Source organism: Melospiza melodia, chromosome 5 (assembly GCF_035770615.1).
Source record: "Melospiza melodia melodia isolate bMelMel2 chromosome 5, bMelMel2.pri, whole genome shotgun sequence".
NCBI classification, from domain to species: domain Eukaryota; kingdom Metazoa; phylum Chordata; class Aves; order Passeriformes; family Passerellidae; genus Melospiza; species Melospiza melodia.
The window spans coordinates 41791526-41814528 of record NC_086198.1 but is presented as its reverse complement, the minus strand read 5'-3'; the positions used below and the strand labels follow the sequence as shown (position 1 = coordinate 41814528).

The following is a 23003-nucleotide window of genomic DNA, read 5'->3' as shown; positions in this document are numbered from 1 at the left end:
TGAATGCATGGGAAATTCCTCTATGAAAATACTGATGCCTGAGATATTAAAGACTGACCAGTTTGATCCAAGACACAAGGAATTGTTAAGGCCTTTCCTTACCAGGGTGTACAGGGCTTGGAAATCCCATCCAAACAGTGGGTGAGGCCCCTGGTGGGCTTTGGCTGGTCACACCCACTGGCATTACATGAGGAGCTGCAGCCCCGAGCAAAGGCTCATTTTTTCAGTGATAAAAGGATGCACTTTGAAAGAGCTGAGATACAAGGAGACATGAGCAGGGCCACGCTGGAAAGCTGAGGAGGAGCTCACAACAAACAGAAACCAGCGCTAGACACAGACCACCCTGGCAGCCCCTCGGATGCCAGCTTTGGCCTCTGAGCTGTCAGCTAAACATTCCATGTGCATGAAGCCTTCCTTTCTGCCATTCCCCCCGCCATCAGCACGGAACAAACCTCAGCACACCGCAGAGCAGCTCTTTGGGAAGGCGCTGCTGCAGAGCGGGGCGTGGGCCAGCGCCAGTTCTCATTCATTTCATTCACAAACCTTGGATTTATTCGATGCAATTTTCTGGCACAGTGTCAAATACGGCACAAAATTACATTAGTGTCATAAGAGGAAAGGATTAGTGGACAGACTTCTTTGAAGAATTGTGTTGGCACTTGTCTTTTTGTAAAAATGCCAGCAGCTTCCCCTCTCTCCAGGAATAGCCCATTTTCTCCTGGTCAATGAGGGAAATCACTGCTCAGTGAGGGTCTAAGCCAAAGCCTTTTGGAGTCTGTGGGAATCTTTCCACCGATTTCCATGGGCTTGAATCAGCTCTGAGCCGCAGATGTCAGCTGTGCTGACATCTTCCTCCTGTCCTTCCACACCTCCACAGGGTCATTTATTAGGTGGAGTGCAAGACTTTTCTCCTGTATTTTTTCCTAAAGCCTCAGTTATAGCAATTTGCTGCCAAACCAAGAACAACTCTGTAGCTATGGCATAAGTGCAAGTATTCAGGATGTCTGGGTTTAATTCCTGATCTTGCCACTGAGGTGTTTAAAGGAGTTGATTAGAACTAGATGTGTCTGAAAACACAGCCCTGGCCCCGGGAGGCCCACACAGCCCAGCACCTTCTCGCTCCCAGCATCTCCCCCAGGTCTCATCATTCAGACAAGAGGGCCCAGGGCCAGGGATGTACCAAGAGAATTACCAAATAACCCAAGTGATGCAGGGAATCTGTAGGGAAGTGTGAAAACAAACATGCAGATTATGGTCATAGGCAAGGATAAGCTTAATAATTCCTTTTTGTACAGCTTTTTAGCACAACAGGAAAAGGAGGATGTTTTCTATCCCCACTCCTTTATTTGACTTTTTAGTCTGAGGTTCTTTGAGAAGGAAAAGAATTGCAGGCACTGCTAAGCCTGAGGCAGACACAAAGCACTACCACTGAAAGCAGAAAATCAACCACCTTGAATAATGATCTTCACTACAATATTGTGTATACCACATAAATAATACTTGAACAGGCTTCTTGCAGTCACTGGTGTCAGAATGACTGGATAAATGCTAAGAGCACACATGTGCATCCCGGAGCAAGCAGCTTTGTTGTAAATCACAGCTAGTTTGAAATTTATGCTTTGTCCAGTCTCACAGGCTCTGCAAACACAAGTGTCACCATCACATCCCAATCTGTGCTGGCCTGAGCCCTGAAAACAACACCCCGGAAGAGATCTGCAGGGCCCTTGCACATTGGTATGGGCAGAGCAAGGGCCTAAAACCCTGTTAATTCTCTGCAGAACATTTTTCACTGCTGTTCCACCAGCAAATATTAATAGAGCTTTGCATTAATTAACCCGGCCCGAGGCTGGATCCCTCTGCAGGGCACTGTCCCTTGAACAAGAAGGACTGCACGGGCAGTCAGAGCGGGAGGATCTGCCCAGCAGGACAGCAACAGCCAAGGTGGGTGCCTGGCATGAGTGTGGTGTCTCCCTGCTCTGCATCCCCCTCCTGACAGCAGGGAGGAGACAGGAGGGCTTGTCCTTTGCCAGGAGATAGATGGGCACTGCCTTGGAGATGCTGTTTGCAGCCCCAGGAGCCGTAATTGTGGCTGGGCAGCTGCTGAGAGCTTGCCTGAGGGATGAGGATAGCCAGAGGTGAGGCTGCCCAGCTCTCCTTATGTCACTGGGCTGAGCTGGGCATCTCAGGCTGCCCTGTGACATTGTGTAACCTGGGGTGCTGTGAGGATAAACCAGCAGCATTAACCCCTCTGGCTCCTTGCTGCCTGTCGCAGCCCAGTTCAGCTTTGTTGGTGCTTCTCTGTATTTTTGTGTCTGTGATGTGCTGTTGGCTGTTTCTGCAGTGGAGGGGGGTTTCCTCTTAGGTTCTGATTTAAGACAAAGGGAAGAATATCAGGAAAAGTCTACAAATAGCTGTAGAAATTGTAAGAAGAGTTCCTTGCTTTAATCTCAGTTTCAGAAGCATCACTGTGTGAGCTTCTGTGTTTCTAGGATGGCTTTTAATTCTGTCACTGGTTACAAATACTCCTGTTCATCCCAAATGATTTAAAAATGAGAATTTAATCTCTATCCTCTCTTCCAGAACAACACTGGATTTAGAGGTAACAAAATACTAAAAATTACAAAACCTGTTAACATTTGGGGATTGGATCCTCTGGGACTCAGGTCATCTATTACTGTGGCAGCAAATCAGGTGTGCTGAGGAGCGGCCTGTGGGAGGCCTTGGCTGGGCCGTGTTTGTGCTGCAAAGGCCGTGTGGGACCTGTCCCCTGTGGCCAGGCCCCCTTGGTGGCACAGCCCTGTGTGCCACCACGCCTGGCTGCCCTGATTGTCGCTGTTAGGGACAGGCTGCATGTCCAGCCATGTAAACAGTGTGATGCTCCCGCAGCCATTCCTGCCCACTGACCTGTGCTAAAGCCTATTTTTGGCAACTGCTCCAGGCCACTGTAGGGGCTGTAAAGCACACAAGGCCCTGCCCGTGGTTTGAGCCTTATCTTCAGCTGATGAAGGCATGCACAACACAATTAGATCAGACTGATAGAACTGAAAAAGGTCTTTTTGCAATTGCATCCAACTCTGCTTGGATGCAGTTGGAGAGGAAGCAACAGAAAAAAAAAACAGGTTGGAAATAATGTATTTCACAACAAACCAGCTAAGTCTTACTTCTTTTGTAGCTGTATCCTTCAAACAGCTTTTTCTCCACCTGGTTAAAGATCAACTGAGTATCAAAACCTCTGTAAGGCGGTTTGCTGAGGACAGTAGGCCAGCCTTGTGCTACAAAATCCAGCAAACTGGTCTCTCCAGTTTCCTATTGTGATTCACATCGACTGCTCCAAATGGGCAAACCCTGAGCAAAGCAACCTCCCCAGCACCAGCCTGTGAATTCCTCAGGCCTGATGAAACTGGTTGTTGTCATGCCCATGGTGAGAGACATTTGTCGCCAGCAGTGATTGAGGCACACTGAGTCACTCCCTGGGCTGCAGAGCAGCTCCTGCTCCAGCTGCTTCTGGCCTCAGCACGATGGAGTGAGCATCAGCAAGGCCCCTCACAGCACACCAGCTGCAGGCCTGAGGTGTACAGGAATGAACACACATATCTGAGTCTATTGTCCTGGAAATGAATGGGCAAAACCAGTGAGGAATGGGCAGAGAGGCAGGATCTGGCTTTGGGAACAGCCTTTGAAACAAGGGAGGTGTGAGCAGCTGTGCTAAAGAAGCAGAGAAAATGGAACATTTGAAAACTGTCACTGAGGGCCTCTGAGCTGGGGACAAGACAAACAAAATGCAGCTAGAGAGCATCTGTGAAAACTATTCAGCATTTATCTCCCAAATAAAGATCCTCTTAGGGAACAGGCACAGGATTTACTTAACACTGGGGCTCATTAGGGCATTCTCTGCCTCTGCCCTGCTATAAGTCTGCAAGCAAGGAAGCAGAAAGCGTATAAATTCACAGCTTCATGTCTCTCCTCCCGCAAGTTGCTCCCTGGGAACAGCAGGACATTTGCACAGGAGTGAGAGGCAGACTGTGGTCCTCATGTACTAAATACTCTGGTGCTGGTCATGTGAGACAGATCATTTTTCTTACTGTTACTTATTGTAGCCGTTTATCGTGCCCTGAATTTTCCCTAATTTTGCCTTCACATTCCCTTCTTTCAAACTATTCCCACCTGGTCCCTCCATTACACTGATCAATCAAACCTGAGTTGATAAAGACTGATGATGACACATCAGTTGTGACATTCCAAGGGAAGTACCACATCATTGCATCAGCCTGCAGACCTGCAAGGTGTTGTAACATCTACTTTTGCTTAGTAACACATGGAGAGGCTCACCCTTTAAGTACGAAAAGCTTACCTTTGTCCTGAAATAAAAACCAAGATTAAATAGCAATCTGAGTATGCTGTGTGGACTATGCCACAATACATATGATTTAAAAATGTGTGCTTTCTGTCTGGTATGATGGTTGGTGTCAACACCACACAGTTACAGAGAACTTCTCAGGTTTTCCTTTGGAAAACAAACAGCTAAACCCTTAAAAACATGCTGACCTGGAATGTGCTCTGCAGAGAGCCAGAAGCACATATACCAAGCAGACTTTGCTGTTGTTGGTATATGACTTGTAAGGAGTAAAGTCCATGTCTGTGGAAGTTTTTGTCACCCCATAAGAAAGAGTTTCTGTGACTACTGAGAGCACTGAAAAATTTAGGTTACAAACAGGTCAGGGAGTATTCAAACTACTGGTATTTGCAGCAAGCAACCCTAATCCAGTTCAATTCAATCATTATGGCAAGTTTACAAGCATCATCACCACACGAATTTAAAAAATACTTTATTTTCAGATGATGTAGTACTGCAGATCTCCAGCCAACCATTTTATCTCTTCTTACCTTCTAGAACTGGAGACGAAATCTCTTCTTCTACCCTGGCCAGTGTGCTGAGTCTGGCCACTTGCGGTGATGGAGTGAATTCAGAGAAACTTGTGACTCACTGCCCAGGGAGCAGTCAGCACCACACATTTCCTGATTTTTGCTGCTTTCATGCCAGCACTGCAGGGTGAGCTGAGACTGGGTCAAATTACCTGAAGGCTGGGCTCTTACCTCTTAATTGCAATTTTCCAGTTCTAAACGTATGGATTATCACTGAGCTTTAAATGTGCACAATGGATTCAAAGTACCTTGGCAAGGGGATGGTATGTGAATGTAATACCTCTAAAAGTAAATGTCCTTGATCCTTCTATTGGTGATGAATGAAGCCACGAAAGACTCTCAACCAAATTTTTTTCATGTTCACTATAGTAATTCAATCCAGAAAAGCATCAAAACCCTTTGCATTTATTTAAAGAGGGAAAAATAGGTGGAAAGGTATTGGGAAAAAAAAAATGCAGAGAAACTATTGCATTGCAAAACAAACAGGTTCTGTTTCCACAGTTTTGCTAAGGTAGCTTGAATTAAACATTTGGATTACAATCTACATAGGCTTAAAGTAAAAACCAAATCCAAAAGGTATTTTTGGAAAACACTCAAATTGCAATGAGCTTCTTTTGCAAATCCTCTCCCAATGGGCGCACAAACTATGTAATAGTTCTGTACATGAATATTCAAAATTTGCTGTAAGATGTTTTAGTTAAACAACCAAAGATAGTCAGCAAAAGCACAAAGTACAGCCCAGAGAGCAGGAGGGTGCTGTGCTGATCTTTACCCAGACTTCTTTTTGCCCAAGTGTGGAGCTTGACGACAGAGCTCTCCATAAAGTGATACCAGCTATCACTTAACTGGCACAGAAAGAAACTGGCCATGGCCACAGCAAAAGACATAGGTAGCATTTCTGTTAAGGTTTAAAAAAAAACAACGCAAATTCTAGACCCAAACATCTTGGATTCAAAATCCTCTATCACTTACCTGCAGAACACCAAAAAGCTCCAAATCTTGATGAGGCCAGTGGAAATCTTTGTGCTGCCACAGCAACAGTGACAGCGTGCAGCAAATGAGGCAAGAGCTATGTACAGAACTGTCACCCTTTGGCAGGGAGCCCCAGGGACATGGGAGGAAGATGGGACTGCCTGTACATCACTGAACAGGGATCCTGGAATGTCATGTGCACATTGCAGGAGTTCCCTCCACATGGCAGGGGAGCAGTGCAAGAGAAATCGGTGTTTCACGTGCTTGGACTTGTCAGTGACAAAGGAGCCCTAGAAATATTGGTGAAAGAACAAGCATTTGCCCGTGGGCTCATGCCTGTGCTCTCAAAACAAGGCTTGTGCTCAGATTAGGCCAAGTCATAGGGCTCCAGCTGGAGAAGTGAGGGGCATGGCTGGGTGGCCTGTGGGGCAGGAGGAGGGCAGGGAATGACTGTGGCTCTCGCCTACCTGCGGACGACAAGCTTCAGCTTCTTGTAGGAGCCTTTCACCAGGGAGATGGCCTCTCTCCTGGAGCTGCTCAGCTCCACCTCATTGATGTTCACCACTTCATCACCAGCCTGCAGCTTGGAAGGCAGGGAATCTGCCTTCCCTCCCTCTTCAATCTGCACAGGAGAGAAGGGAGAAAGTGAGACGTGCCTGACACGGTTTGGCTTTCACCTGCAGAGCTGAGAGTGTGCTTCTGTTCAAGAATTGATCTACCAGCCCCAAACTCTGCTCTTGGATTAAAAAAACCCTTTGCCAGCCATCTCACTCAAAGGTCTGTGCTTGCCACCCCTACATTTCTTATAGAAGTGAGTTGGAATCAGCAGCCAGATGAGCTCTGCCAAGAAGCACTGCTTAGAATAAGCCTGAAAAGTCTTTGGTATTTGGAAGCAGTGAACTCCAGCAAAACAGCCATGGAACGCCTCTTGATAAGAGCACCCAGGCACCAGCCCAAGGGCAAAGCCAGGATTAGAAGAGCTTGGATGTGATTTTGTTTGTTCAAGCTCCCCTTTGGGACCCAGATGCCTGATGACCAACAGTTTCTTTCTTACTGGCCAGCAGCAAAGCAGGAGCACTCAGGTGTAGGTAGTTAATGAAGTGCAGCATCTTTGTAGGGTTTTTCAGCTAGGGATATAAAGAAAGTAGATGATTATTTGAATTTTATGAGAAAGTAAGCAGTCTGATCCAGGCTACGGAGTGGCAAGGCTAGAAGCAGAGTCCCAGGGCACTTGCCTCTGCTTTGTACGGCCCATCATCTACACAGTGACTCCCCATCTGTGTGCCAGTAGAAATACACAAGGCAGAGAAGAAAATCTGGCCCAGGATCTGGGAATTGCAGCCTTGTGCACTGATGCACTCTCCCTGCAAATGCATCCATAGCATAGCAGAGGGCCAGGTTAGGCACTGCAAATGCTGAGTTCCAGGAGACTTGGGAGTGCCAGCAGCTCCAAGTGCAACTGATAATTACTTTGGCCACAAAACCTGCCACCACAACACCTGCTTTTCAAAGCACCCTGCAGTCCCTGCTCAACAGAGGCTGTGACCTGTGTTAGCAGATGCCACAGGACCCACACGTTCCCTCCTGTGGAACATCTCCTGGCACAACAGAAGTAGAAGCACTTCCTTCAGGCACTCACCTCCCCAGACATCCTGCTAACACAAAGAGATGTGGCTGCATTGGTTCTGCCTCAGATCCAGGCAGGAAGGGCAGCTGCGTGCAGGGGTGAGATTTCCAGGGCAGTGGAATTGCAGGCATGCTTCTGGAAGTTGCTTTTATTTCAAGTCAGGCCAAGCAGTGTGTAATTAAGCCATGCCCCAGACATGTAACTCAGCACATGCAGACGCGCTGCCCAGGTTTTTACCAGGGCATTAGTTTCGGTGTTGAATGGTGGTTTCTCACTGGCAAAGCTGGTCTGTTCCTCCTAACCAAGGAATTCCAGCCCAGGTACCTTCTAAAATGTAAAATCTGACTTCCCCAAACATCAGTCAATAAAGTCTCCAAACCCCCTACAAAGGGAGGTAAAAATCATTGTCATTCATTTTACCAGGAAGTCATTCCACTGATGAATGAGTTTTTTCTTTTCTTCTTAAGAATGAATAAAACCACAGGAATGAGCCTTCCCATAAAGAGCCTTGTATCACAATTACCAGGAAGGGTGAGAGATGAAACATTAGCCCTTGCTGCCAGTATAAATAAATAACAAATGAAAAATGCAGTATTGCTGCAGTTTATTGCTGCTGTAAAGCAGAACAGGTGGGTATCATTTCAATGAAATACAATAGTGGGGTACTAGGGGTTAGATTAACTTGTGATATAGTCAACAGAAGGGATTTTATGTTTGGTTTTGCTTTATGTTACAGCATGTATACTGGAGAAAAGTGCTGCTTGGAAAAATATGTTTTGTAACAAATACCAGCTACTTCAAAGGCTGTGATACTCATCAGAAGCATTTGTATTCATTTGTGCCTGGAGGAACCCTAACCTTAAAATATCAGCAGAATTATGATCTGTGATTTATCATCTAATAATTCCAATTGTAATTATATATTTGAGGTTTTTCATTTCACAGGAACACTTTTAAGGTTGTCTTTACAACTACAGGGGCTAGACCTTCCTTTTCCTCCTTTTGCAGTGAAAATGGATATTTGGATTCTTCCATTTTCACCTTTATAAAGAATGTGAAATCAAACACTTTCAGGGAAGACTAAACCCTGCAATACTTCTGATCATGCTGATAACGTTATTAACCGATCTGAAAGAAATCTTTCTTCAAATCCTGATGCATTCCAGCTTATCCCTACCCCAAGGGCTCTTAAACTGCAGCCTGCAAGGCCAAGCAGCCAGCCACAGTACCAGAGTAAAGGATGCCTTGAAGGAAAGTTTGTTAGCATGGGTAGAGTCATCTGCAAGTTACTCCAGAGGCTGGAAGTGAACTGCTTTGCTCCTGTGTGCTTAAACTGTCCATGAGCAAGACCTAAAACCAGACCCACATGCTGCCTTTGGAAGGTTTAGATGGCAGCTTCAAACCTGTATTACTTACGGACTTGGAGAGAATATAAATGGAGATGTGGACTGACATTTTACTGTTGACACTCTCATCTATTACGAACCTGTTAGCATCCTCATCTCACATCTACCCAGCTGGGGTTACCTGCATACAAATCCCTGAAAGTTCCTGGAAGAAAACACTAACAACAGGCCTGTGACCTGGTACTACTGCTCAGAGGAGCAAAAAAGGCAAAAATACTTATAAGGTTCCATCAAAAGTCCAAAGCAAAGCTCAGATGCTCCATGTCCATTCTTCATTTTTGCATGCCTCTGAAAATATTTGTGTTTAAGGAGTGGTGAAATTTCCTGGGGAGGATTGAGTGATTCAAACAAAACGAGCTGCACTATAAACACAAAGCTCTATCACAGTGTAACAATTATCAACAAAGCAAACAAACCTCACCATGCAGGTAACCTGGTTAAATGAACACCTGCTTTGCTGTAGGAGGGTGCACGGAGCCCAGGATGGGATGTGCTGGAGGCACAGAGCAGAGGATAGGAGAGGTGTGCACGCCATGCAGCCACAGCAGCCAAACAACACCACGTGGGGACCACCTCTGCCTGTGGCTCCCTGCTCTGACTCACCCTGGGCGCCAGATCTCCAGTGAGTGGAAGTGGGAAGGTGAGCTTTCCACTGTTCCCTAAATCCCCAGTGGATCTCAGTGCTGTCACTCAGCCAGGGCACAGCCAGCACTGCAGTCTGTTGTTTTCAGTGTGCAAGTGGAGCAGACACAGCATTGCCAAAACCACCCTTGGTAGTCACTTGTGTCAAAAATGTGATGGCCATAAGCTACAGGACCTCGTGCAAGGGGCCAATCAGTGGCCAGCAAGACCTCTTACAGTTTATTTAAGCTGAGAAAAACAAGGTGAAATGCAGCCAGCACACCTTGTGGGTGTAATGATAGTCACTCATCCGTCAGGAGCAGGAGGAGCCAGAGGGAGCCAGCCAGGGATTGGAGTTTTTTCCTTTTGGCTGAATTAGGCCCACTGCTCTGCCAAGTCAAGTTATGAAAGATGACTCTGACAAGTATGGGGTAGAGGAATACCTGAAAATCAGTCTGGCTTTGAACCTTTGGGGCTGGATTCAATGGCTGGTGCCTACTACAGGTGCTGTGACCAGAGCCTAGGCAGTGCCAGGAGGGGAGAACAATCCCTTGCCCTTGAAATCAGCAGGAACATCTGTACAGCAAAACATGCCAATAGCATAAAGACTCTTGTTTTCCATGCCTCAGTTTCCCCCCGGAAATGGACACAATTGTTCTACCTCCTCTGTCCTGTCTAATTAATGTGTGAGTGCTCTGTGGGTGGTGATGATCCAGATCCTGGCTCTTATTCCAGATGTCTCTGCAAATCCCTAGCTCCCAGGCCCTGGCCCTGGGGAGAGTTCATGCCAATTAGAAACATGCAACAGCAAAGTATTTCTTTCCTGAGGAAGTTCCAGACAGGATGGTTCCCACTTCTTGTGAAACCCCATCAAACTTCCGTGATTCCAGCATGTCCCGCACCTCCTTGTTTCTCCTGTTTATCACAAAGCCATCTAGCCAATTCTGTCAGGCTCTTTTGGAAGGAGAAGACAAGGAGCTCCCTGCCAAGCTGGCCTCTCCTAAAATGCACCCACTTGAAAAGGCCTCCAGAGTCTCCTTGGGCTGATGCAAACTCCAGTCCCGCCGTTGTCTTTTCTGCAGCAAAGCCTTCCATGCCCACTGCCCTCTGCTGAAAATCCCAAAGGCCACCCCTGGTCCTGCTTTGCATGAACATTCCAGACCATTTTCTTGCATTAGAGGAGGCTTCTTGTCACTCAATAGATCCTGCAGGAGACTTCAAACCCATGTGTTCCCTCTTTTTTTGGCTTACTGTAAAAGCAAGAAGTTGCTTAAGCAGATCACCAAGGATACATAAGACTTAGTACTGCTGCCTTTTGTTTGGCTCACTATGGTTACTGTAGGTTCAGAGAACACTGGCTAACTGAGAGCCTTTCTTGGTTATTTTAAAGAAGTTTTCTTTATTTATCCCTCTCTTCCCTTTCTTCTAGGAGCTTTTGTAAAAACAAATTCTCTGCAGCTCTTAAGATGGATTATTCCATCTTTGTGTCCTTTCTATGGTGAATAGTACATGTGATTCTGAAACTGTAAACTTGCTTGAGTTTCTCAACAAAAAAGAGGAGCAATCAAGCAATGATGTGTGCACACTGATGTATGCAGTTGCACAGGTGAGAGCAGAGCCATGCAGCAGGTCAGGACAGTTCCTGGGGGACACCTGGAGATGTCCTGGAAAAAGCAGCAAGCCAGCATAGCAGGGTGCTGACAGAAGCAGCAGCAATTGCTATGACAAACTGCTGCCCTTTTTGTGTCAGGTATTATAATGATGGGAAGAGAAGAATCACATATGAACTGCTGGAGGTGGCTGTTCAGAATTCCTGAGCTGCTGAAGATTTTATAGGAACTGACAGGGGGAAAGAGGAAGCAATTTCCCCCCATGAAGGAATAGAGAGAGGGAGCATTCTCCGATGCAAGGAATCCCTGACTTTCCCAGGAGCAGCATTACAGAAAAATGTTCTCTGCTTTAGAGCTCTTGTTTTCAAGCATTTCACTGGAACCATCTCCATTCTTTCCAGTAGTAAGATGTGTTTTCTTTGAATCTGGGGTTCATCTCTTCACAAGGTCATCAGCACCAGTGCAATGTGAGGGAAAGGGTGGAACCAGAAAATCTGACTGTATTCACTCCAAGTTCAACAGCCAAGGTTTTAGTCACTTTTCAGAGCCCAGACTGGAGCTTCAAACTGGGAAGATGGGATGTTTCATTTCCCTGTGCACTATGAGGTGTAGCAGAGCCACACCAGACCACTTGTGCATTGCACCCAGTGCAGAGCAGGGCACGCATATTTTGGCTTGCTCAGAAAACTCACTGAGTTGCTGAATTGATGTGGTGTTGGAGATTTTTAATCCCCTGTGGAGTTCAGAGATGGTTCTCAAAACCCAAAAACAAAGTTGCAGAGCTGCTGAATGTCTCCAGAGGATATGCTGCTCCCCTCGTTCAACCTTAATGCCATGTCACAACTGGGGGGCAGTGACATGCAGCAGACAGAAATTCCTCCCCATTGTCCCCAACCTCTGTGTCAGCGTGACAGAGCAGTTAAGACAATTCAAGCAAGAAATAGTTAAGTCAAAGGTCTCCCCCTGGAGCCATGTCTCTGTTGGATTTCCCCATCCCTGATGCATCTGGAGAGAATTCAGCTATTGCCATTTACTCCAAGCTAAGGAAAGAGTTTCCAAATTAGTTATTGTTTTATGCTGCAGCTGAGCAAGGAAGGCTTTTTTTCTCATAGTGTTCTGCATTGTTCTACAATAACATTTCTGCTCCCAAGTACAAAGCATAGTAGTGTACTAATTTATTCCAGGTGGTCATACAAGGTTCATATTGAATGACTGCACCTTGAGAGGCCGAACTTGATTCAGTGGAAGAACAAGTTAAACTCCACAGTTTTGAAGGGTTAGCAGTGCTCTGAAACCTTTGCAATACTTTAAAGTAAATCTGTTCTTTAACACAGGCAGAAGAAGGCATTTTCTCCCCCACTGAGCCTGAACATGTTGATGAACATGTGAGTGCAAGTGGCACAGATGGTACAATGACTGTGGGCACCAAAGCTGCAATCCAGCTGCAGATATGCCAGTGGGATCCGTGCAGGAGGGGTGCAAGTTACTGACAAGTGCTGAGGATTCAAGGTCATTCCCAGGACTGCCCTGCAGGCTCCAACACTTCCACACCTTTCCATTTCCTGTGTGATTGTTTCCTGTCCTGGGAGCAAGGTTAATCTCAGCAGCCAGCCCCTCAGCAAAAAGTGGCAAGAAGTGAATGGAAAACAGATTGCTGGCTTGGGCTCCAAGAGATAAGGAGCCATGCCTGGATGAGTTTGCGTCTGACTCCTCTTGGTGACTCTAAATTCCTAAGCCAGTGGAGGAAAGAAGGCTTAGCTCTTAAGATAATTTTCCACCTTCTTAAGCACAAAACTGCTAGGCTCCCACAGAGATTTCTACATTTAAAAGAGGAAGGGGCAGGGAAAATCAAGTCTTCTTTCAACTAATGCACAAAGAAAGATGGGCCTGTGATGCAGCTTGGATTCAGGCCTTCAAGAAGCATCCAGGATCTTTTCTGCAACAGGAGGCAAAACCAACAATACATTTTCTCCACCCCTCTTGGATTATACAAGACAAGGAACTAATCTGTGTTTGCTGTGGGCAACGCCTTGAGCTGTATATGGTCCCACCTTCAAAGGCTTGGTACAAACACCTCATCATGGACAATTCCTGCCCCAAGCCCTGCAGCTTTGAGAAACAGAGGCATGGAAAACAGATGTGGAAAAGCTGTGATGATCGAGCAGAGAGGCAGCACCAAAGTCGGCTCTCAGCTACACATGGGCGACACATGGACTGAACCTCTGGGCAGGGAGAAGAGCAGCTGCAGGACAGGCAAAGCCAGCTGGTTCTCAGCCAGCATAAATCCATCACCACAGCCTCCTCCCGCCTTTCCCTCCTGTTGCTTACAGCCCACTGGAAGTGGGCAAGGCAAGGAAGGACTGAGGCACACCTGGGTCAGCTACGGAACAGCGATGCCAGTGCAGGTGCAGAGCAGTTCTTGCCCTGTGAGGCACCACTTTGTCCTGTTCATCCTCTGCTTCCTGCTTCCAGCTCCAATCCCAGCCTGCAGAACACGCCCTGCCCGTGCTCCTGGCAATCAGAGAGCCTTACTCCTCTGCTCACTGTTTGGTTTTTGCAAACAATCCATTCCAAGCACGCCACAGAGAGCATAGCACCAGGTGACACAAATACTGGGGCCTGGAGCACGTTAACTTGATCCTGTTTGGTCTGCGGCGATTATCGGCCGGTATCAGCTCAAGGGGCTACAAGAACTCATTCTCTGTTCCTCTGTTATAGCTGATACAGCTCGCCCCTCTCTAGAGCACACAAAGCCAGTGGCTGCACAGGGCTGAGAGTTAATATTTGCTTTGCAAGGGGAGAGTTAAAAATAGCTGTTTGCCAAAGAGTCTGCTGGAAAGGTCTTCTGCTCTGCCCCAAACACACCCAAGGATTCTTTTTTTTCACCCTGCTTTGCCATCCTGCCCCCAACCTTACAGTCCTTCCTCACGTTTCTCACAAGGTTTCATCAATTAAAATCCAGTCCCTAGAACATTTTGACAGCAAGCCCATTTAGCCTAGGCAAGAGGCTGTCAAACTTGTGGCCACCCAGCACAGGAGACAGCACTGCCTCACAGCTGTGAGTCTGTGGCACTCAGTGCTCCTCACTCAGTGCCACACATTCCTCAAAAATGGACACGGGCCTGTGGAAGCAGCTGTAATTACTAAAACTGAGGTAAGGTGCTGTTCAGGGACTGCCTGAGCCCTATGAATCTTAGGATATACAGTCAGTGGCATTAGCTGTTCCCTTATCCTTCCCACAGCCACTTCCACAGAGCACACACACCATCCCCAAAAAGCCCTTGTGGTTGCAGCCTATCCCTCAAACTGTGGGATGCTATGGACTACCATCCACTTACAAAAAGGTTAAAGGTGCAAGAATTGGCCCACCCCAAAATGCCCCCTTTGGGACTGAGTGCAATTGGATCAGTTTAGGCACATGTCATTATATTTTGCTGTTGGCTGATTATTTGCTGTGCACTGCACGGCCTTCTGTACCTTCTGTCCCCTCCCTCTGGCTGTCCTCACCATCTAGGAAAGCAGACCAGTTGGAGATGTGTCCTCAAAATTGTGTTTGTTCCCTACTCCAAGGACAACTTTCCAAGGTTTGGGAAAGCCAACCCTAGCATCACAGGAAGAGCCATAGAAGGAAATTCAGTCACTGCTTTAATCTCCTGGCTGTTCTAAAATCAAGGCACAAATGGCAATGTGCCCTTCTCTACAGGATGTTTAACAAGTCTTCCCAGACTTTTGTATTACTGTTTTTATACTTGCTTTTATGACCTATATTGCTGCAACCCCCTGAGGCTTGACAGGGTGACAAAGTGCCAGGAGACTTGTTTGGGATTGTCTCATTTTGGGTTAACTGGAAAATACTCCCAGGTAAGAAAATATAGCTGAGATGTACATACCTGGGATCAGTTTGGAGGAGAAAGGAGACAATCAGCAGCTCTCAAAGGACAGTTGTCAAGGTTCTTTTTCATGACAGGATTAGGCAGTGAACTTCCTGCCTTGGCATATTGCTCACATGGATTCAAAGCAGAAATGTCAAGAAAACCCACCCTGCAATCAGGTAATTCCATAAATTAGGTGAATCTAAAGCTATGGGATTTTCTGGCTATTGGAACAGGTAGTACTTATCTTTCCTGTAGACAGATCCTTGGCCCCAGCATGGCCAGTTACTGCTTTTGATGTTTGCCACTTCTCTTTCCCTTATTTCCCTTCCCCAATATTAACACTTCCATTATACCTATTATAAATAGCAATAATGATAGTAATGAAAACAGCAGTAATCATCCTCAAGAACTTTCCTTCCATTAACTAATTTGGCCTTTCAACACCATAGGGAGACAGCAGGAAGTATTGTTCCTAATTTAGAGAGGAATAAAAACAGGAGCCATGTTTATGTAACTTTTCCAGGGTCACAGAAAGCACCACACAGCAGTTCTGGAGCCCCTGCTCTGACTGAGGTGATGCTGTGCTGATGCCAAGCCAGACTCCTTGCCTTTAATATTCCATCCATGTCCCCAGCACTGGGACATTGTCTCTCACAGCACCATTCCCTTTCCTACAAGCATGAGGAAGTGCTCTTGGATGCCCTTCCATCATTATTTCTGGCTTCCCACTTGTCTCCACAGGTTTAATTCTCCTCTGTTTGCTGTGGTTGTCCTCTCCCTCATGATACTATCATGTGCCTTTTTACCTTTTCCCCTTCTTTATCATGCTCTTCTTCCTCCCTGAGCCCAGTGATACAAATCATTAACCACTAAACAGTATATATCTGAGAGGAAATAAAAATAGATCATGCAGCAGAGCCATGCTTGATGAATCAACTGGAGCTCTTGCCAGGATTCAATAGTTGCTGAAGGGATTTAGGGATGCACTTCTCTCTCATTTTAATGAGAATCAGACATCAACATTTTTAGTCACACTTTGAAGATCAAAGCTTAGAGCGGCCAACAGCAAATAAAACCCAGCTGAACATTGAGAGAGGTGTCCTTCAGGGCAGGAGAGTACCTCTGGCACCCTTAGGGATGAGCAGGCAAAGCTAACAGACTTTGCAGAGGGAGCTGAGCCGGCTCACCCAGCATCCTGACTCGGTGCCAGGTCACATCCCTGCCCAATGCCACAGCCAGAGCTGCCCTGGGACAGACAACAGCACACAGCTCAGGGCCATGGTGCCGTGACAAAAGAGGAATTTCACAGCCCGAGCCATTGTCATCACATCACTCCTGGCAAACCCCTTCTTCATTCCCCCAGCCTTCTGTAATTACTGTAAGTTCTTCTCAAGTGAATTTAGTGCCCATGAAAGATGCCAGGCTCGCAGCCTGGGAGATTGCTTTTCCTTGCCTGCAGATCAGCTTGTCACCCCTCCTCCCTTCCACCTTCTTCCATTTCTTTTGTCTCCACGGCAGACTCGTTCTCTGAGATCTCCAAGGATGGTCAGCTCCACAGATCCAAGTGCAGCAGCTAGTTTAATAGATTGGGCATTTCTGTGTAGCAGGCTATCCAAATGGAAAAAGAGCACGGGAAATGAAGCGCCTGCTCTTGCTCTGGTCGTTTGGATGTCTTGAGGTGCCTCCTGGTCTTCCTGAGAGCAGGAGAGAGATGGAAAAGCACTTAGGAGGATCTCCCTGTGAGGGGTACCCAGCCCTGGCCGCTTCGGCCTGCAGTCACTTTCCTTGTCCTCTGCTGTCACCCCGCGGCTGCTCCAGGGAACAACTGCTTCTCCATGGAACTCATTTCTCAGTGGATATAATTTTTCAATTATTACTGGTGTTGTGAAAATAGAGCAGTGCTGCACTTAAGCCACAGAAAGTATCTGAAAGGTTCAAAGGCAGAGGCTTGAATAAATTTTATTATGTGGGAAAGCGAGAATAAACTGTTTAAGAAGTGGTATTTACCTTATTCCTCAATTTCAGTTCTGAAAACCCAGGCAGGCTCCTCAGGAGATGCTGCAGTCCTCTGTCCACGTACAAAATGAGAGGGAAGGGGTCCTGACCCCTTCAGCTTGCCTGGCTGATATCTTTCAGTGCTTCCCACTCTACCAGACATGATCTCTGAGGTCTGTTTTTCCTGATAGTATCGTTCACCCTGTGGCTCAGAGCACATTCCCTATGAGTTTGTCCTGAAAGTACCTTATGCTGCTAAAAATGATTGAACATTCATGTTAATAAGCACTGAATTAATTTTGTTCGTGCTCCGTGTCAATAATTTAACTACTGCCCAAAAGCCCCTGAAATTCCCTGTCCACATGTTAGCAGAAATGTTTTTAACCTGCATGGGAGGGTTTTTCACCAGCTCAAGAAATGCTGGAGCAATCTGGAAACTAAGATGATAAGAGCAGGCTTAGCTAGTGATTAACAAGGCATTTCAGAGCATTCCGGGAACTTTCTTGTTGATTTTATACTGCAGATACAGACATAATCCTGCAGAAACTGACAGGGTGAGAGAAGAAAGGCATTTGTTCTCTTCTGCCTCTAAAACAGTCCCTTCAGATATGGGTGGCAGGGACAGGTGCTCCCTAAAGCCACTCTCACAGTCACATGCAGCACCTCTCCCTCCCTTAGCCTGTATCCTCTGAAGTGGCCACATCCTGCTTGGAAATGTCTTATCCAGACATTTTAGGGAGGGGAATTTATACCTGCATTTCCAAGCTTATTCATTTACCAAGCCAAACACTTTTTGGCAAAACTATTTTTAGCTGCAGTAGACACAGAGATTAATTCAGCTGCAGTTCAGGTTGAGGCAGGTCCAAGTTTCCAGCACTGTCAGGTGCCATGGAGATGGATGAGGTAAATAGACCTGCATAAACACCAGGCACATTGCCTGCTCTCTTCCTCCTTCCTGCTTGCTTTGGATTTACACCTTGCCCTGCATCTCCAGGATGACATGGGCATTCCTTTCTAGAGGAAGGGTTTCAAATTGTTGTTTTACCATATTGTGCCAGGGACAAGTCCCACACAACCACTGCAAACAAAAATTGAACACACACATTCCCTTCCTGCCTTCTCCTCCACTTAGCCCCATTTCCTGATTTCTCACAGTTCTCTTCATGTTTGTTAGGGTTTTTTTTGCTGCTCTTCTGTTTCCAAAAATGCCATTGAAAATAAACTGACAGGACAAACAGCTCCGAGGTTCCCACTAACAAGGGCAATGAGAAATGATGTGTTCAGCTCTCAGCAGCGAAAGGCCCCCGATGTCAGGAAAGAATTGGATTACAAAGATTTCATACTCCAGTTTTATATCTGGCTCAAAATGAGCCCCAACTCCTGCATCATGAGAAGGCCATTTGGCTTGCTGGCCTCCTCTCTTCTTGAACATAGTGCCAGGTTCTGGAGGTATTGTTACAAATGTGGTGATGATGAACCTCTGGGTAAAAATAGCCCTTCTGTTTTCTTAGCTTCAGCCTTAAGCATTGAAAAATCATATTCCTGCTTCACGTTTTTACACAATGCACTGGAAGCTTTACCCTCGCATCCTGGGCTGGAAGGAGGAAGGAGAGGAGCAGGAATAACTAGAAAGGAAGGGAATGTGCCTGCTAAAGGCAGCCACTACACAGAGGCCAAACAGCATTTCTTTACTTGCCATAGCTCCAGGGGATAAGGCAGCAGGCACACGTTTTTATAAGCTGAATTACACATTAATGAAAATCCCAGGACATTCCTGAAAGAGTGGAGGCATTAGTGGCAGCTGGGCAGCTGGCCAAATTCCAGTGTAGGTAACGACACTGTTTCCCCATGGTCTCCCCGCCACTTCAGTGAATGTGCTCAATTGTTTCAGCTCCAAGAGGCTCCACAGCATCTCTGGGATGTACAGTTCTCTGGGATAACATTCTCACTTAAGGAATCTTGGTGGAATTTAAAAATAGGTCCTGTGAATGATGACAATGTCCTTTCTGGCAAATAATTTTGCAACAACAGCTTTGAGACAAACAAGCTGCAGAAAACTTGAATATTGCGTAAAAGTTCCAAGAGGAAAGAACAAAAAGTTCACTGGAAACCTCAAAGCAGAAATAGTGTGGCAGACACTGCTCTGTTTGGAGTTAGTTTTATTAATATCCTTCCAGGGATTTGACCAGGCATTGCTAAATTCAGTGTATGCCTTTTTCATTTCATGGGGTTAGGATGAAGCCTATACAGAAGTGTTACTGATGGGTAAGGCTTTATAAAGGGAAGGCCTTGCAACAGGGCTCTGGCCTGTTCCTTAGGCTAAGGAGAAGGGAGTGACTCAGCTGGAATAGAGGGATGTGAGAGACATGCTGCATGTCCACATCGTGGTGAATGCTGGCTGCTTCACCTGGGCTTGTTGTGCCTTGAAACTGCATGAACTGGCATGGTTTTGGCAATAAAGAGCCCTCCTTTGCACTGCCTGGGGTCCCTGCATCACTCATTATCGCAACACAGAAGGATTCTTCAGGGAAAATGTGCCTCTGTAAGAGGGCTTGGAATGGATATTTCCTTTGCTATGGCTACAGATGGCCAGCTGCAACCCTTCCTCCAGGCTTCCAAATTTTTAAAGCTACTCTCTGAGGAAGTGTCTTTATGACAGTTGTGAAAAGCAAGCACTGCCTTGTCTGTATCAAAGCAGACTGTGGTGAACTTGTGAAAAGCTTGGATGAGCTTTGAAGGCCAGCTCAGGTTCAAAGGGCCTGGCAGGAGATTTCCACCCGGAAATGGGACAACAAACCTTAAGGCTGCAAGTGTGAGTTTCCAGCTGTCCTAGCAGAGACTTTGAGGAGCACTGATATTGAACTGCTGCTGTTTGCTCTCACCCTTGCCAACATAATAATTAAAAATGTACAGTGCTGGCCCTTTGAAAAGTTGCACAGAGCACCAGTTCCAGTAAAATCCCAGCATCTGTTCCTCAAGCTGAATTAGGAACAGAGCCAGCTGATTGAATCTCCCTTTTGCTGACAGGACAGACCCCCAGATCTGAACAAAGCCTGAGCAGTTTGATCTCTCCTGCATTCTGGCCCTTACTGAGGTCAGGATTAATGCCTTCACTGCATGGAGAGACAAAATACCGAGTACAAAAACAGCACAGTGACTATGGTGGCCTCTTGGCTGTTCCTGTTGGATCCTAGAGATCTCTATAAATTGCAGATGTAACTCTGTGCTGGTGTTTGTCTTCAGAGCTAAACAGTGTGCAATGCAGGGATGGAGTCTCTCCTCTCTACTTGCCGCTGGCATTGTTACCATTTGTCACAAGAACTGCTAAGTCTGGATGTCCATCTGTGGGGGAAGCAGGTTTCAATCACTGATAAAATCTACAAACCTCAGAGCCAGCCATGGCTTTCAGAGGAGCCCAGGCGACAGGGGCCAGTGCATGATCTCAGTGATGTTTTGCACCCAGCCATCCCTGTCCTGACTGATTAACTGAGAGGGGACTGAAGGAGCAGCATGCAGTACTTAGCTAATTACACTGCCCCAGGTCTTTTGTCCTGCTGCCGCTGGATCGCCTCAATTGATTCTTTCAGGCCCTAAACAGCTTTGTGGGCTGCATGCCTGGGCAGAATGAGGTCTTTTGTCATACTTTAATGAACGAAAATGTTTTAAATCCTCTCCTTCTCCCTCGACTCCAAGTAGCAGCAAGGGTAACCCTGGTGCAAGGACAGAATGATCACGGTGTCTATCACCATGAACATCCTCCTCCTCCAAGGCTGTGGGAGCTTACAAGCTTCCCAGCACCAGCTATCCCATCTACCCAAGGTATCTATTGCCACCTCCATCTCCATGGACTACAGGGGATGTAAGCCTTGGAAGATTTTTAGAATACAGCTAAAAATGTGTTAAATGTGTGAACATTCAGCATGATAACACAGGTTCATGAGTAGGTAATTCCTGCATAAACCAATCTGAAACTTTCCTTTTCTGGGGGAAAAAGAATTAAAAATAAAAATTGCACCTTCAGTTTAATGTTTTCCCTTCAGCATCCAGCTACCGGTGATGTGTTTTTTGTAGTTCAACTGAAAACACTTAATATTCCATTTAAAACATGGGATTGGCAGCATCCCCGCGAAGATCTCCACAAAATGTCTCCTAGTCAGTTAATCTAATAAACTTCCTCATATAATGAACACTTTCTCAGCATTGTCCAGAGTCATTAATCCTGGCACAGCCTCCCAAAGTACAAGTAGTAAAACATGGATGTCATGACCGAGCTATGAGCTGACCGTGCTGCGCTCTACGTGCCCATTCTCCAGAGCTGGTTATTTTTCAGCTGGCTGAGTTTTAGATGTGAATTAAAGTGATTAATAAATGAAAAGGCTCTTATCATCCATTCCTGCGCTCACAGTCCCTGAACAATTTTGCCCTGCCACTTGCCAATGAAGCTGTAATAGCTCCCTGCATATGCTTCATCACTTCATGGTCAAAACTCGTAATCTGAGTAATAAGGGCAAACCCCATTCCTTTCTCCCAAGGAATGGATGTGGGGAAGGAGAGAACACCTTGGGACTAACAAGCAGTCGTTAACCCACCGTGATCAGAAAATAAAGGCGTGCTGCTCTTTTGAGACTGCTGTTTACCCTGAATGGGCTCCACGTCAGATTTGTTCCCTCGGAGTTCACGTAAGTTGGTTCCAGTGCCAGCTTGGCATGTTTGAAACGCTAATTGTCTTGTTTCCATTTCACACATCATCATCACAGTAACATTTCTGGAACTGGGAGACAAATGCCAGTTTGACTGGAAGGCAGACTGAAACACAGCCAGAGAACCTGCAGGTTTAGTGCAACTCCAAATATGGCTTCTCTCTAGCCCAATAAAAAAAAGTACAACACTGGCAAAATTGCAGCCCTGTCCTTTGGTTTAAAAACTACTGTTTCAGACAAGGGCTTTTGCTGAAATGCTTGCAATACGTTTAGGTGTCTACTTGTCCCATAAAAGCTTATTTAATTCAGGAAGAAATCAATAAAGGCCCAGGTCCCCAAATGTGCACAGGTGAAATCTGTTTGGAGTTAAGTACCGAAGCATGACATGTCAATACAGTTCTTTGCAGATTTTAAAATACTACTTTTTAAACCAGAATTTGACTATTTGATTGACAATGAATGAATAAATGCACATAGATGACGTAATGTGATAGCAAAATGCATTAAAGCAGTTAACACAACATTTCCCTTATCAGTCCAAAAACACAGACCAAGTTTTAATATCTAGTAGTCTGGCATGGTCTAGCTCCATTACCTCAGCAGAAGGTTTAGAAGACTTCACTAAATGCAGATGGTTCATTGTGCGGAGGGAATGAAAGCCATGAAATACATAGAGTCAAAGCTCCCCAAAATATTTTTGTCTAACACCCTTCATTATGCAGATTTTCCTATTGTGGAAATGCATCCATGGTGGAGTTTAGAAACTTTCAGTTTTGAGACCTTTTTTCCAACTCTGCAAGGATCTACCCTGCTGCCTAATCAGACTCTTCTGAGATCCCTTTCAATCTCACAAGCAAAGATGGAAGTGGCTGATCTTGAAGCAAATGTCTGCCAACAGATATTTCTTCTTTCTCTTTTGGGAGGATGATGAGAAGTGTTCTTCATGCTTTCCTGAGGAGTATAATCTGAACAAAACCTGTGTGGCTTGCTATTTGGGCAGCACAAGGACTGAATAACCTGATGCATTTTTTAAAGTTTTTCTGCATTTTTTCCTTGTCTCCTTCTCTTCAAAATGTCAGTTCAGCAGCTGAATGTCCTGCTGAAGTAGCACATGAAATTCTGTTCTAAGATGCTGAACACTGTGCCTGAGCTTTATGCCTAACCCTGCCTACCTGAATTCCTGGGTCTTTTCCTTGTGACAGAGCAATATGCCTAAGTAATTTGTTTTGTTCCTTAGGGACACATTATTCACTCCAGTGAAAGAAAAACACAGG

The 23003-nt window shown here is 46.0% G+C and overlaps 1 protein-coding gene and 1 long non-coding RNA gene across 3 annotated transcripts in view; one reads left to right on the top strand and one right to left on the bottom strand.

The window, feature by feature from the left end:
* The window catches only part of SHROOM3 (shroom family member 3), a 110422-nt gene that overhangs the window by 71799 nt on the left and 15620 nt on the right, over positions 1 to 23003 (bottom strand). For both annotated transcript variants that reach the window (XM_063157124.1, XM_063157125.1), the window contains exon 2: positions 6363 to 6517. In XM_063157124.1, coding sequence (XP_063013194.1) covers positions 6363 to 6517 — 155 coding nt within the window. The remainder of the gene's footprint in view (positions 1 to 6362; positions 6518 to 23003) is intronic.
* On the top strand, positions 1890 to 5248 carry LOC134418610 (uncharacterized). Its single transcript, XR_010027824.1, has 2 exons — positions 1890 to 1941; positions 4892 to 5248. It is a non-coding gene; the product is annotated as an uncharacterized LOC134418610 (long non-coding RNA).